We start from the raw sequence: 12,153 nt of genomic DNA on the forward strand, positions 1-12,153 counted from the left end.
GATGGAACTCATAGTGAGGATTGGAGTTAGTGCGAGGGTACCAATCGAGGTGTCGCACAACGCATTTTATATGGCCATGGGCCAATTTTGTATTTGCTTTATTATTGCAAGTTTGAGCAATATATTTTGTATTGGACATAATTCATTTTTAGGCCCTAAGATGGCTATGTAAAGCAAATCCCTCATTTTGGAAGAGGGATAATTTTGGCTCCTTGGTGCTTTTATGAAATATCATAAATACTCTAGATGAGAAAGGGTGAGCCACTCATCTAAGGAGGGGAGATTGTACCCAGTCTGCTGTCGCTTTCATGGTGTGATTGTGTTCTTCTTCTCCAATTGATTAAGTGGTGACTTTCTGTTGAAGATAATTACCTTTAAGGTTTCAACCTTAGAGCGCTCCATAAATCCTGAGGCACACATGTTTTAACATAGTTCACGCTAGGCTTCTAACAGTTTATCCATCCTTACCAAACATGGCTCTGACAGTTTAGAATTTTTCGTACCTATGAGATGCATCAGTACCTCAGCTGGCAATAGCTATAACCACTGTCCAAGAAGGCCAAAGAGCCCAAGACCACCACACATCAAAGTGAAGGTCCAAGACTTTCACCAAGCTAATTTATCAAAGTGAAGGACTTTCACCAAGCCAATTCATTATGCTCATTTGCAAAAGGCTCAGACACCAGATCCAACTGTGGCACATGTTCTTTCACCTTTATTTGTCTTGCTAGTCTTTGTATTTTGGTACAGATTGTTTCACTGTGCTGGTGGGTTGTGTCTCCGACAATGAACTCTTGTACAATGTTCACTGTCTCAATCCATGCCCTGCCAGGCCTCTTCCATGCACTAGAACACTTTTTCATCTCTTGCATTTTGTAAACATCCTCCCACATGTCAAAATCTGCATATATATTTGACATGAGAACATAAACAGCTGCAGTGTTGGGTTCCAACTGAACCACTTTATCAAAGCACCGCCTTCCCAGCTCCCTGTTGCCATGTGCCCGACAGGCAGTCAGTAAAGACATCCAACTGGTGCTATCAGGAAGAGTTGGCATCGTGTGGAGCACCTTTTCTGCCTCCTGCAAGTATCCTGCACGACCAAAGAGGTCAATAATGCAATTGAAGTGCTCAGTAGTTGCTGTGATGCCATGCTCCTCTCTCATTTTTTTAAAGTACCCATGGCCTTCCTCCACTAAAGCTGCTTGACTGCAAACAGTGAGAATACTAGTGTAGGTCCAACCATCTGGCTTCAAACCCTGGAGTTGCATGTCTGCAAAGCATTGCCTTGCCTGTTTGCAGTAGCCATGCTGAGCATATCCTGTAATCATTACATTCCAAGAAACCACATTCTTATTCATCAACATGTCAAACACTTTACGTGCTTCATCAAGGCTTCCGCATTTTGCATACATCTCAATAAGAGTGTTGCCAATGGCCAAGTCTAATTCAAAGCCGTTGCTGATGACCTGATCGTGTGCCAGCTTACCCAGCCCTATGGCCCCAACGTTGCCACATGCTTTCAAGACACACAAAAACAGGACTCTGTCTGGAGTTATACCTTCTTCCTCTTGCATTTTGGTAAACAGACAAATGGCTGGAAGTCCATGCCCATCCTGTGCATATCCCGCAATCATTGTACTCCAAGATACGACATCTCGGTCGGGCAGTTTGTCAAACACCTTTTGTGCATCCTCTAGGCTGCCACATTTAACATACAGGTCAACAAGGCCATTCCCAATGATAAGATCTGAAACAAAACCTATTCTGATAAGATGGTCGTGTATCTGCTTTCCCTGCATTAAAGCTTGCATGCTGCCACAGGCTTTCAAGGCGCAAGAAAAAGTCACGTTGCCTGGCTCTATACCCTCCTCCTGTTGCATTTTCTCAAAAAGCTCAAGAGCAGCAAGACCAAGTCCATGCTGGGCATAGCCTGCAATCATTGCACCCCATGATACCACAGTTCGATTTGGCAACTCGTCAAAAACTTTGCGTGCCTCTGCTAGACTGCCACATTTGGCATACATGTCAATAAGGGTGTTCCCAATAACCACATCTGATTCCAAACCGCATTCCCTGGTCAGGCCATGAATCAGCTTGCCCTGTTCAATGGCTCCTGTACTACCACATGCTTTCAAGATCGAGGAAAATAAGACTTTGTCTGGCGTGATGCCATGTTGTAGTAGTTTCTCAAAAAATTCAAGAGCCAGCTGGCCATGTCCATGCTGGGCATATCCTGAAATCATTGCACTCCAAGACACACCATCTCGTTTAGACAATCCATCAAATGCTTTGCGTGCTTCCTCCAAATTCCCACATTTTGCATACATGTCAATCAGGGTGTTCCCAATGGCCAAATCAAAATCAAATCCACTCATTAAGAGCTGATTGTGTATCAGCTTTCCCTGCTCACTGCTTCTAATACTAGCACAGGCTTTCAATATGCACAAAAATGTGACTCTGGCTGGCTTTGTACCCTCCTGTTGCATTTTCTCAAAAAGATCAAGGGCAAGACCACCAAGTCCATGCCGGACATATCCTGCCAACATTGCATTCCATGACACCACATTTCGTTTCCGCAATTCATTGAACACTTTGTGTGCCTCCTTCAAGCTTTGACATTTTGCATACATATCCACAAGGGTGGTTCCAATAGCCACATCTGACTCTAGTCCACCCCTAATGATCTGCTCATGTAGCAACTTGCCTTGCTCTGTGGCCACTATGCTGCCACACGCTTTCAGAAGGCATAAAAAGGTGACTCTGTCTGGCTTTGTGCCCTCCTCTTCCATTTGCTTGTAAAGTTCAAGAGCAGTAAGACCAAACCCATGCTGTGCATATCCTGCAATCATCGCGGCCCATGACACCACATTTCGACTTGGCAACTCCTCAAACACTTGACGGGCCTCCCCCAGACAGGCACATTTAGCATACATATCAATAAGAGTGCTTCCAATAATCGCATCTGATTGAAATCCACGTGTTATAATCTGGTCATGTATCCGCTTGCCGCATGCAAAGTCTCCTATGCAGCTACATGCCTTCAAGACACATGAAAATATCACTCTATCTGGTTGTATGCCCTGCTCTTGCATTTCCTCAAAAAGTTCAAGAGCATAAACACCATACCCCTGCTGGGCATAACCACCAATTATTGCACCCCAAGACACCACATTTCGATTTTGTAGCTTGTCGAATACATTGCGAGCTACCGGCATGTTCCCAAATTTGGCATACATGTTGACTAGGGTGCTCCCAATCACCACATCCGAATCAAGTCCACTTTTAATGATATGCTCATGAATCCACATGCCCTGCTGTGTGGCTTGGATCGTAAAACATGCTCTCAAGGCACACAAAAGGGTGCCTTTGTCAGGGTCAAAATCCATTTTCTCAAAAAGACTCAGGGCAGGAACAGATAGCCCATGCTGGATATACCCCTCAGTCATGGCATTCTGTAAGCCGACATTTTTGTGTCGAAAACCATCAGACACTTTGTAGGTGCCTCTGAAGCCCCTCCAGTGAATCGGATATGAGCAAAATATCATCTGCATACAGCAGGATTGGGAAACGGACCTCGTGGCCCTCCCAAACTGTCTATGAATGCTGAGACTTCATCAATATACCACTTCTCCACTCATGGATTGACAGCTCTTGATCCAATGGCAATGGCATGCCTGAAATCAATTATTCACGTGGATCGTCCCAACCGCACCCGAGCAGTGGCCCAAACCAACGAATTGGAGTGACACATGTTCAACGCCCCCTCCCCCATTCGTTGATGGTCGATAATTCGGTCGTCGGTCCCGTCGGAAAACGACTCTTGTCCTACCGACCGATTGCTGGTTTCTCAATTTCCTTCCGTAGGGAATTGGCTGCGAGAGCCGGCCGATTCCCTGCTTCGTCAATACCGATCCCCACCGTCCGATCCTTAGATCTTAATAATAAGTGCTCAAAAGCGGACCGGGTGTCAAAGGCAATTTATATCACGTACGTGTCTATCTCTCTCTTCCGGTGGCATCCAGATTGCAAGACCGATGATCATTCTCTTGCACGCAAATGCATTCGGAAAGTTTGAATTTACGCAAGAATTGGTGTTCGGACTTCACTTTCTGCGCACAGTTTAGGGGACTTCAACCAGTTGGAATGGACAGCGCTGTGGTTAATTTGTGAGATCAAGACAATTGTACACATCAGTTTTTCAGGTTGCAGTGAGACATCTTGCTAAGGAAGATTTGGGATGCTTTGAAATTTTTACTTGGCCAGCACTAGGACGTTTTTTCAAATTCTGAAATCCTGTGCTTCCACATGGCACAATATACACCCTTAGATTTTTTAAATTCTGAAAGCTTGGCCAGCACTAAGACGTTTTTTCAAATTCTGAAATCCTGTGCTTCCACATGGCACAATATACACCCTTAGATTTTTTAAATTCTGAAAGCTTAAAAGCTTTGAAAGCTTTTGAAAAGCCATCTGCGTAAAAAGCCAACTGCATAAAAAGCCAAGGCAAAACCTTTACCCTTAGATTTTTTAAATTCTGAAAGCTTGGCCAGCACTAGGACGTTTTTTCAAATTCTGAAATCCTGTGCTTCCACATGGCACAATATACACCCTTAGATTTTTTAAATTCTGAAAGCTTAAAAGCTTTGAAAGCTTTTGAAAAGCCATCTGCGTAAAAAGCCAACTGCATAAAAAGCCAAGGCAAAACCTTTAAATATAGGCGAAACATACCGAATTCTAGTTGAGATATTCGTTAAACGCTTGTCTATTACAAAGGTCGGGCTCCCAACGGTGTGAAAACAAAATACGAGTACCGCCTCTCCTATCGATCAGACCCAAAAGAATATCTATAGAGGTAATTGATTTGTCTGATGCAAACCTCCTTTCTTCTACAATGTCATGGTTTTAATGCTGTTTGCGGTGACTATCACATTGTTATGGCTCAAGGAAGCTTGCTGGATCCCTTCGTTGAGCGCCATGCTCACCGTTGCAATGCCAGGCCCAATGTTTTTGAAGCTCTCCGTCTTCCCTCCTAACTCCAGAGTGATCGTAGCTGCCGCTGTGAGCTTCCCTCTCACGTAGAGCTTGTCACCTATTTCCATTACTGTTTTCTTTCTGCACGATGCTATAGAACTATTCTTTTTTCTGTCTTCTCTTAGTGGGGCTTCAATCTTGTGAGGCATATACGCCCTGCACAAGCCTCTCTTGCCTTGGCTCCTCCATCTTCACCCGCTTCATTCGTCAATTCTTTCGTTCAATCTCCCTCTACACGATCCATTTTGCATTCACTTTCAGCTTGCATAGCTCCTGCCATTCCTCCCCTGAAGTCATGATATCCCTTGCCTAACTCCGCGGCATATCGTCGAGACTGTGCCGCACTTTTACTATTCACGCTTCAAGTCTGTATCACTACTTCTCTGTCCTAGAAGCTCAAATTGTTTGAATTTGGGTTCCTAGCCAGCGGTGCAATATTTATGCTTACTGCTCAAACTAAGCTATATTCAAGCGCGGCCGATACATTTTGCTGAGCTTCACCTCGTCCTTGTCCGTTGCCTCCGCCCATTCAAGACCAGACTGCATAATTAACGACTAGGCCTAAATGAAAATATGAGCCCCAAAATTGATCCCGACCTATTTCAATTGTGCGATAGACAGCAAATTTTAGCCCAGCAAACAACCGACAGTTCCAAGATCTTGCTTAGAGTAGGTGTAGACGCCCAGTATATACACGCAACTGCCTTTTCTTGTAAACGGTCCACTTCATGCCAGAAAAACTTTGCGAAAGGCACCATCCTAGGTACTCTGTGTATTCTTGTTCCGTTGCCAGGTCGAGATCAGATAGTGAGTTCGCAGCGGTGGCAATCTGCTCCATGTATTCGTGCATTGAGACGATGCCCTCAGTGAGCTCAAGGGGAATGCGGGCTTTTTGACCTTCAATTTTTCAAAACAACCGAGCTTTCTGAGAAGAAAACAAGGCGTGTGCTCACCGATCAGATGCTTTGTTGTTATGTACTAACGTGAAAACAAAGCCTTACATAAGAGAGGTTGCATTCTTGGGCAGCGCCAGATTCACTTTTCGCGCAGCTATAGCAGCAGATTGGCTGAGGTGGAGCTGAACTGCAGAGTAGAGCTCGTTTGTGTTTACCCCATCATGCTCATCGATTCTCAGGTCGACGTAATTGGAGAAACCTTGGAAGAGCTTGCGGGCGATCCGTTTGATCGTATCTTGCAATTCAGGGGGCAGGAAGGTGTTGAGGAAAGTTTGCAGGAAGGCAAGGAAGGCGAAGATCGTGCCATATGAAATGGGAGATTTCTCCATAGCTCTGCTTGAAGCTAGAAGCTCTCTGTTTGAGTTAAAATCTGAGCACTCTTTGCAGCTCGCTGATTCGGTTTACCATCAATTTCTCATCTACGAGAACTAATGCTTGACTACAAGGGCAATCGAAGACTCTTGCTTGCTGGTGTAGTTCACTTTCTGCTCATGCGACCTGCACGCAGCCTCAGAAGCTCGTTGTTCTTGCGAAACTAAAGCGAGTTGCTTTGATTTGTTAGCATTGGCTAAACGTCTGGCAGAGGTAAAGCGCAAGCGTCACCGTTGAAATATACAAAACCCAAGCTTCTTTGAAAGAGGAATTGGAATCCTTTTGGAACAAGATTTCAAATTGCACATTACCCTCTTCTCTCCTGCTGGCATTAGCAAATTGTTCTAATACTTGATGGAGGAGATGAAGGTTCAAGCCTAGTTACAGTGTGAAAGGAGGCATTCGCCCAGGCCTAAATAAATGGTTGAATCTCTCTATACCTAGCTTACTATATGCCAATGCTCCAGTAACTAACTGCAGCTGTAAGCTTGCCAAAAGTCTCTGCGATCCTTTCTCAATAGCTCCCATAATTTGTGACGTCGTTTCTGGTGCTCTACACTAAATCGTAGTCGACCGCGAGGATTTAGGCATTAGTCTCTTTTGTGCATAGGCACCCCGGCTAGCTGATGATGAAGTGCAGTGAATTGCAGTGCTTTCATTCCTTAATTCGAGTTGCGCATGCATTCTCTACTATGCATAGGTACTGTGTCTACATAGTCGGCATCATCATACACGACCATAGTCTACATCTTTGATCATTGGATTGTGTATAGCTTTTGTGTTTGAATTTATCATCTTTAGGAAATTGCACATATGCTAACCAACATATCCAAACATGCAGAACATGAGGAATGCATATTGACTAATCATGATTGTTTTTCACATTCCAACATTCCAGCAAAGAAATAGGCGACTTCTCGTCGAGCTGTGGACGTCACAAAGGATACTCCATGTAAGTAGAATGTATGGTCATTTCAATTCTGAAATGTTTCTGCACCGTCTGTTGCTCTAGTCCACATTAATGCGCTACACCTCCAACACTGGAGGTGACTATTCGAAACGGGGGGATGGCACGTTCCCCTATGATATATAATTTTTGGAGAGACATGTGCCGGCTCTCCACCATACATTACGTATGGTTTTTTTTTTTTTACACCTCATCTTGAGCACGCACACTTCTTCGCACATTCTGTTTCCGCAAGGGAACATTACATTTGCTTGGTTCGACCAACATACTAATCATGTCTGCAACACTTCTGTTTTCGAGATGTTTGCAGCCTCCAAACGAGTGTCTTCTCCTAAAGGTATGCACAACAAAATGTATTTGCTTGATTCAAGTTATTTTATCAATTCTTTCACCTTCTAAAGATAGAGGTTCAGTCCATTTTGTTTTTCCTGTTGCGTTTACACAAAACCACGTGAGTGAAATTGTAGCAAAGTTTCGGATGGTTTTTATTATTAATCCCTGTAGGTGTTTTAAACCGGAACATAAGACATCGATTCATGTCATGATGTAGAAATGACCACCGGAAACTCCTTCGAACATGATCATTCGTCAACGCTCAGAGCAGCCAAAGGTCGAGCTATTCAACTTGATATAACATCAAGAAAGATGTCCTTGAGGCCAGCTACGTCATCGTGGCTGACCATCGCAGATAGATACAAGCAATGGGTTAGTAATTGCGCGGCTATTTTCTCTAGCCTTCAAATCTGCGGTGTCTATGGCATAACCACGCTTTTGTCTGCAAACCTAAGGATCGTTTCTTCGCAAGGCATAAGCATCTCGAGCCACAGCGCTGCACTCGGAAACATGATACTTTTGGATGCCTGCGAGAATATGGGCATGCAAGTGACTTAGTGGAAATGCCAAAGCTGCACACGAGATGCCCAGCAGAGCAGATACATTGTGCGGTTGATGCCACAGTACTCTCGACAGTTGCTTAAAACAAACCACCTCTGCACGCAACTGCTAAGCATCATAGATGTATCCATTTCAGTTACCACGACTGCAAATGCGATTGCTCGTGGCACCCTCGATCGAAGGTCACTTCTAGACAATCCTCTGATATCTTGGCGAAACGTCCCACTAAGCTCGGCTCAAGAAATCGTGACAAACGAGCTGTCAGCTGTGCTCGCATACAACATCGAGAATAATCCAATATTGCGCAAGTACAATTCTTTAGCAGAGCATGTGGACATCAAGATGGGTATGTGCATCCTGAGTCCTCAAACCATTGCAGGTATCTTGGAACTACACGATGAGACAGCTCCCTTCGAGTTAATGTCAATAGCGGAATCTCAGCCTGAGCTCCTGCTTTTGCAAAACATGGTGGAACCCGCGAACCGTCGCGCCTTTGACGCAAGGGACAAGCATGAGTTTGCCTCCATACAGCTACGGGGTACAGAAATGCTTTCAGAGAGGGTCGCTTCATTCCACGTCAACGGAGTAGCAGTAGTTGGCAGTGCGTGCGTTGACATAACCATGGAGTCAGCAGTGTTCCCCTTCCTGTTCCCTTTCGGACGCGGCTACTATGATGGCTGCATACAGTTCAGCAACTATGTGAAAATGAGAATATGCACCTTATTCTCTATCTACATGCTCTACAAGCCGTACTTGTTGATCATGTTCCAGTTAAAACAGGCAGTGATGATTGCCAATTCAAGCAACTCTACATGCTTGCAACGAGACATCGACCAATATAGGAAAGCCAACCCTGCCACGACCGATGAAGACGCAATGAGACACGTGCTTCGCTACAGCATGCCATCAACAATGCCGGGGTCCCCATCGTGGCATCGACAGCAACTGAAGGACCTCATAACGATGGTTGATGCTTGGGGCCTCCCAGATTTCTTTCTGACATTCACTGCAGACGAGGTCACCGATACACAGTGGCAAGAAATTAATGTGATCGAGAGCATCGCAACACATTATAATGCGCAATTCACTTGGAAGGACTGTCCTGTTGAATGCGTGGCACTTTTCCACGCACGCTTCCACATGTTCATGCGCAAGCATTTGCTTTCATCCGACGGTCTGCTTGGCCGAATACAACACCATGTCGTTCGTTATGAGATACAAAACAGGGGCTCCCTACATGCCCATGTCATATTGTGGGTCCACCATGATGACCGTCAGCGAATTGCAAATGAGATTGCGGCTTACGTCCCCAGGGACGAGGCCCTGGATCCTCGAAACACAAGGCTACGAGAATTAGTTCTCAAGAAGCAGTTGCACGTATGCAGGAAAGCGTGCTACGTCGGACCGTCACACCATAGTTGCAAGCACGGCTTCCCTTTCGCAACACAGCCAGAATATGAACCCATTCTCGACCCTGTGACGCAACGTTGGTTGTATTACCGGCCGGGACATGAGCACCGAAACGTCGTCCCTTACCACCCTTCCGTGTTACTGTTGTGGGGTGTGCACATGAACATACAGCGGGTGACAAACTCTTCAATCTCTCACTACCTCCTCAAGTACGCGATGAAATCTGAACCAATGGGCAAACTGAACATCCGTTCAGAAGACGCCTCGCGTTTGGGGTTGCAACATCTCGACGAAGTAAAGCTGAAACTCATCGCCACGAGCCTCCTATCAAAACCAACCTCTCCAATAGAGGCCGCGCTAAACTGCATGCAGATACCAACAATCACAAGGAGCGAGACCGTTCACTATGTCGACTCCTCGCCACCATCTCTAAGACAACGCATCGTCTCGCGAAACAACAACGTCACCCTGCACCCGGTCGACATATACTGCGGAAGACCGAGCGTCATCGAGGAGAGCACGGAACTTTTGTCGTACATGCAATGCAGCTTTGGGTTTGGATTTTTCCTGTCACAGTTGCATGCTTCTGGCTCAATTTGGTTTTGATTTATTATTTATACATTTCTGAAATACTTCTCCTCGTCGTTCGCTCGAAGTGGAATGACAATAGATTTGCTTACAGTGCAAAGAATAGGAATTTGTCTTCCTCCGAAAAAAAGAAAAACTACGTTTTACTGTCGACATGAACAACATCAAGTGCAAGCAGGACTGGATGATAACGAAATCTCTAGAAAAGGTTGCATGCAATTGAACATCAATCTTCTGCATCATTTCTGACAACGTGACTCATGTGAACCTCAACAAGATAGCAAAAGAGAGAAGTATTCATCAAGAGCCCAGCTGGCCAAGCACTCTAGTTGGTGGAGACAGCAATTTTTTAGTTCCTTGCTCTGCAGAGGAGGTCTTTCCTAGCAGTCAGCAGCCATTTGTCACTTCCTACGGATACCCATGCCTTGACTGTTTTCTTCAACAGACTCATGAAGAGCTAATTTTCAATTTCAAAGACCATGGAATAGAAAAATGTACAAGACTGTGGTGTCCGATCCATGGATGATTTTTTCCTATTAGTTTCATTAAGAAGCGAAACTTTTATATTGGTGTCGAAAGTTTGTATGCCTTGATAAAAATAAAGGTTTGAAAAATTCGCCAAGATTTGAAACTTTTATGAGAAAAAATTTAAAGTTTCGCCATAATTTACAACTTTTTCTTTAAAATTCAAAAGAAAATATATAAAAGTGTAATCTATTATACAAATATTGTGAAACTAAAAAAACTATCTCGATAAACTTTCGCCAAGATTTTATATTAATATATAAGCATAACTTTGATAAAAACATCCCTGGTCCGATCCATAAGAGCTGTAACATCTACTTTTGGATCCTTCACAGAAGATCAACTGTTATGTTCTCATCATAGGCATTCAGGGTTGGCTCCTAAAAAGCAAAAGTAGTACCATTAAGGGTGCGAGTGGTTCTCGTATTATCCCAACAGGCATACCAGGATACATTATTGGCATACATAATAGTGGAATGTACGTATTTGTAAGCTCTACGGATAACCAAGGGTTTGTAGAGAGCTACAACCGATTTGTTTTGCCCTACCTTCCAACCCCAACTGATATCTTTTGGAAAGAATGAGATCTGCTCCCTTTTAAAAGATGTGGGGAGAAGGACTGGCGAGAAATGAAGTTTTAAAAGAAGCCATGATTACACCCCCTCCAAGTGTATCACTGTATTTTATAGATCTTTATAGCCAGTGCTATTTTTGTGCGCCAAAGACTCAACCAGATGTTCTGTTGATTTTTGTCTCAAAGACTGAACCAGATGTATTTTATTGATTTTTGCCTCAAAGATTGAACAAGATGTTCGGCTAATCTTTGCCTGAAGGACCGAACCAAATGTTTTTGCTCTATAAATCATAATGTTGATGGTCACTTGAAGCTGTTGGCATATGAAAGTGGTCCTCATTTGGGAAAAAGCTCTTTCGGTAACTTAATATTAGGCATATGAAAGTGGTCCTTATTTGGGAAAAAGCTCTTTCGGTAACTTAATATTAAAATAATCAGTAGTTTGGTTTGTATTTATGATTCTACATTTCGGAGCTTTACCTAGGGCAGTAGTGAGCACACGTCCTCCTGTGCCTAGTTCACTTGTCCGTGGCCACTTTGATAGGTAACCACATGGCTGGTCAACTTGGTTAATGGTATGTGCTGCTTGCATGGCCTAGCCCATGTGGTTGCACCACCGGCCTGAGGATACACAGCTATGTCACACTTGGCAGGTGGAGGCACTCACGTGTTTATCCTTGTTATCTTGGTGATGTATACACCTCCTTCACCCATCTGTACACTCATACTTGCTCTGCAGACCTACATGCTCCCATGTGCCTACCGTACAACTCGTAGTAGCCTTCTCGGTACATGCTCCAACCCTTTGCTCGTAGGTCGTATGGCGTCAACTT

At 44.3% G+C, this 12,153-nt stretch overlaps 1 protein-coding gene across 1 annotated transcript; it reads right to left on the reverse strand.

Moving 5' to 3' along the window:
• Nucleotides 1–580: 580 nt before the first annotated feature.
• Nucleotides 581–3,218, reverse strand: LOC147896639 (pentatricopeptide repeat-containing protein At3g09040, mitochondrial-like). Its single transcript, XM_087381870.1, has one exon. The coding sequence runs from the start codon at nt 3,216–3,218 to the stop codon at nt 639–641; it is 2,580 nt and encodes an 859-aa protein (XP_087237996.1). The 3' UTR covers nt 581–638.
• Between the last annotated feature and the right edge of the window lie 8,935 nt (nt 3,219–12,153).

The sequence above is a fragment of the Dipteris shenzhenensis genome, chromosome 11, assembly GCF_047967505.1.
Source record: "Dipteris shenzhenensis isolate YYH24624 ecotype China chromosome 11, Dip_SZ_1.0, whole genome shotgun sequence".
In the NCBI taxonomy this organism is placed as follows: Eukaryota; Viridiplantae; Streptophyta; class Polypodiopsida; order Gleicheniales; family Dipteridaceae; genus Dipteris; species Dipteris shenzhenensis.

Coding starts and splice junctions, on each gene's coding strand:
- LOC147896639 (XM_087381870.1), bottom strand. CDS start 3,218: ATGCCGGTAGCTCGCAATGTATTCGACAAGCTACAAAATCGAAATGTG.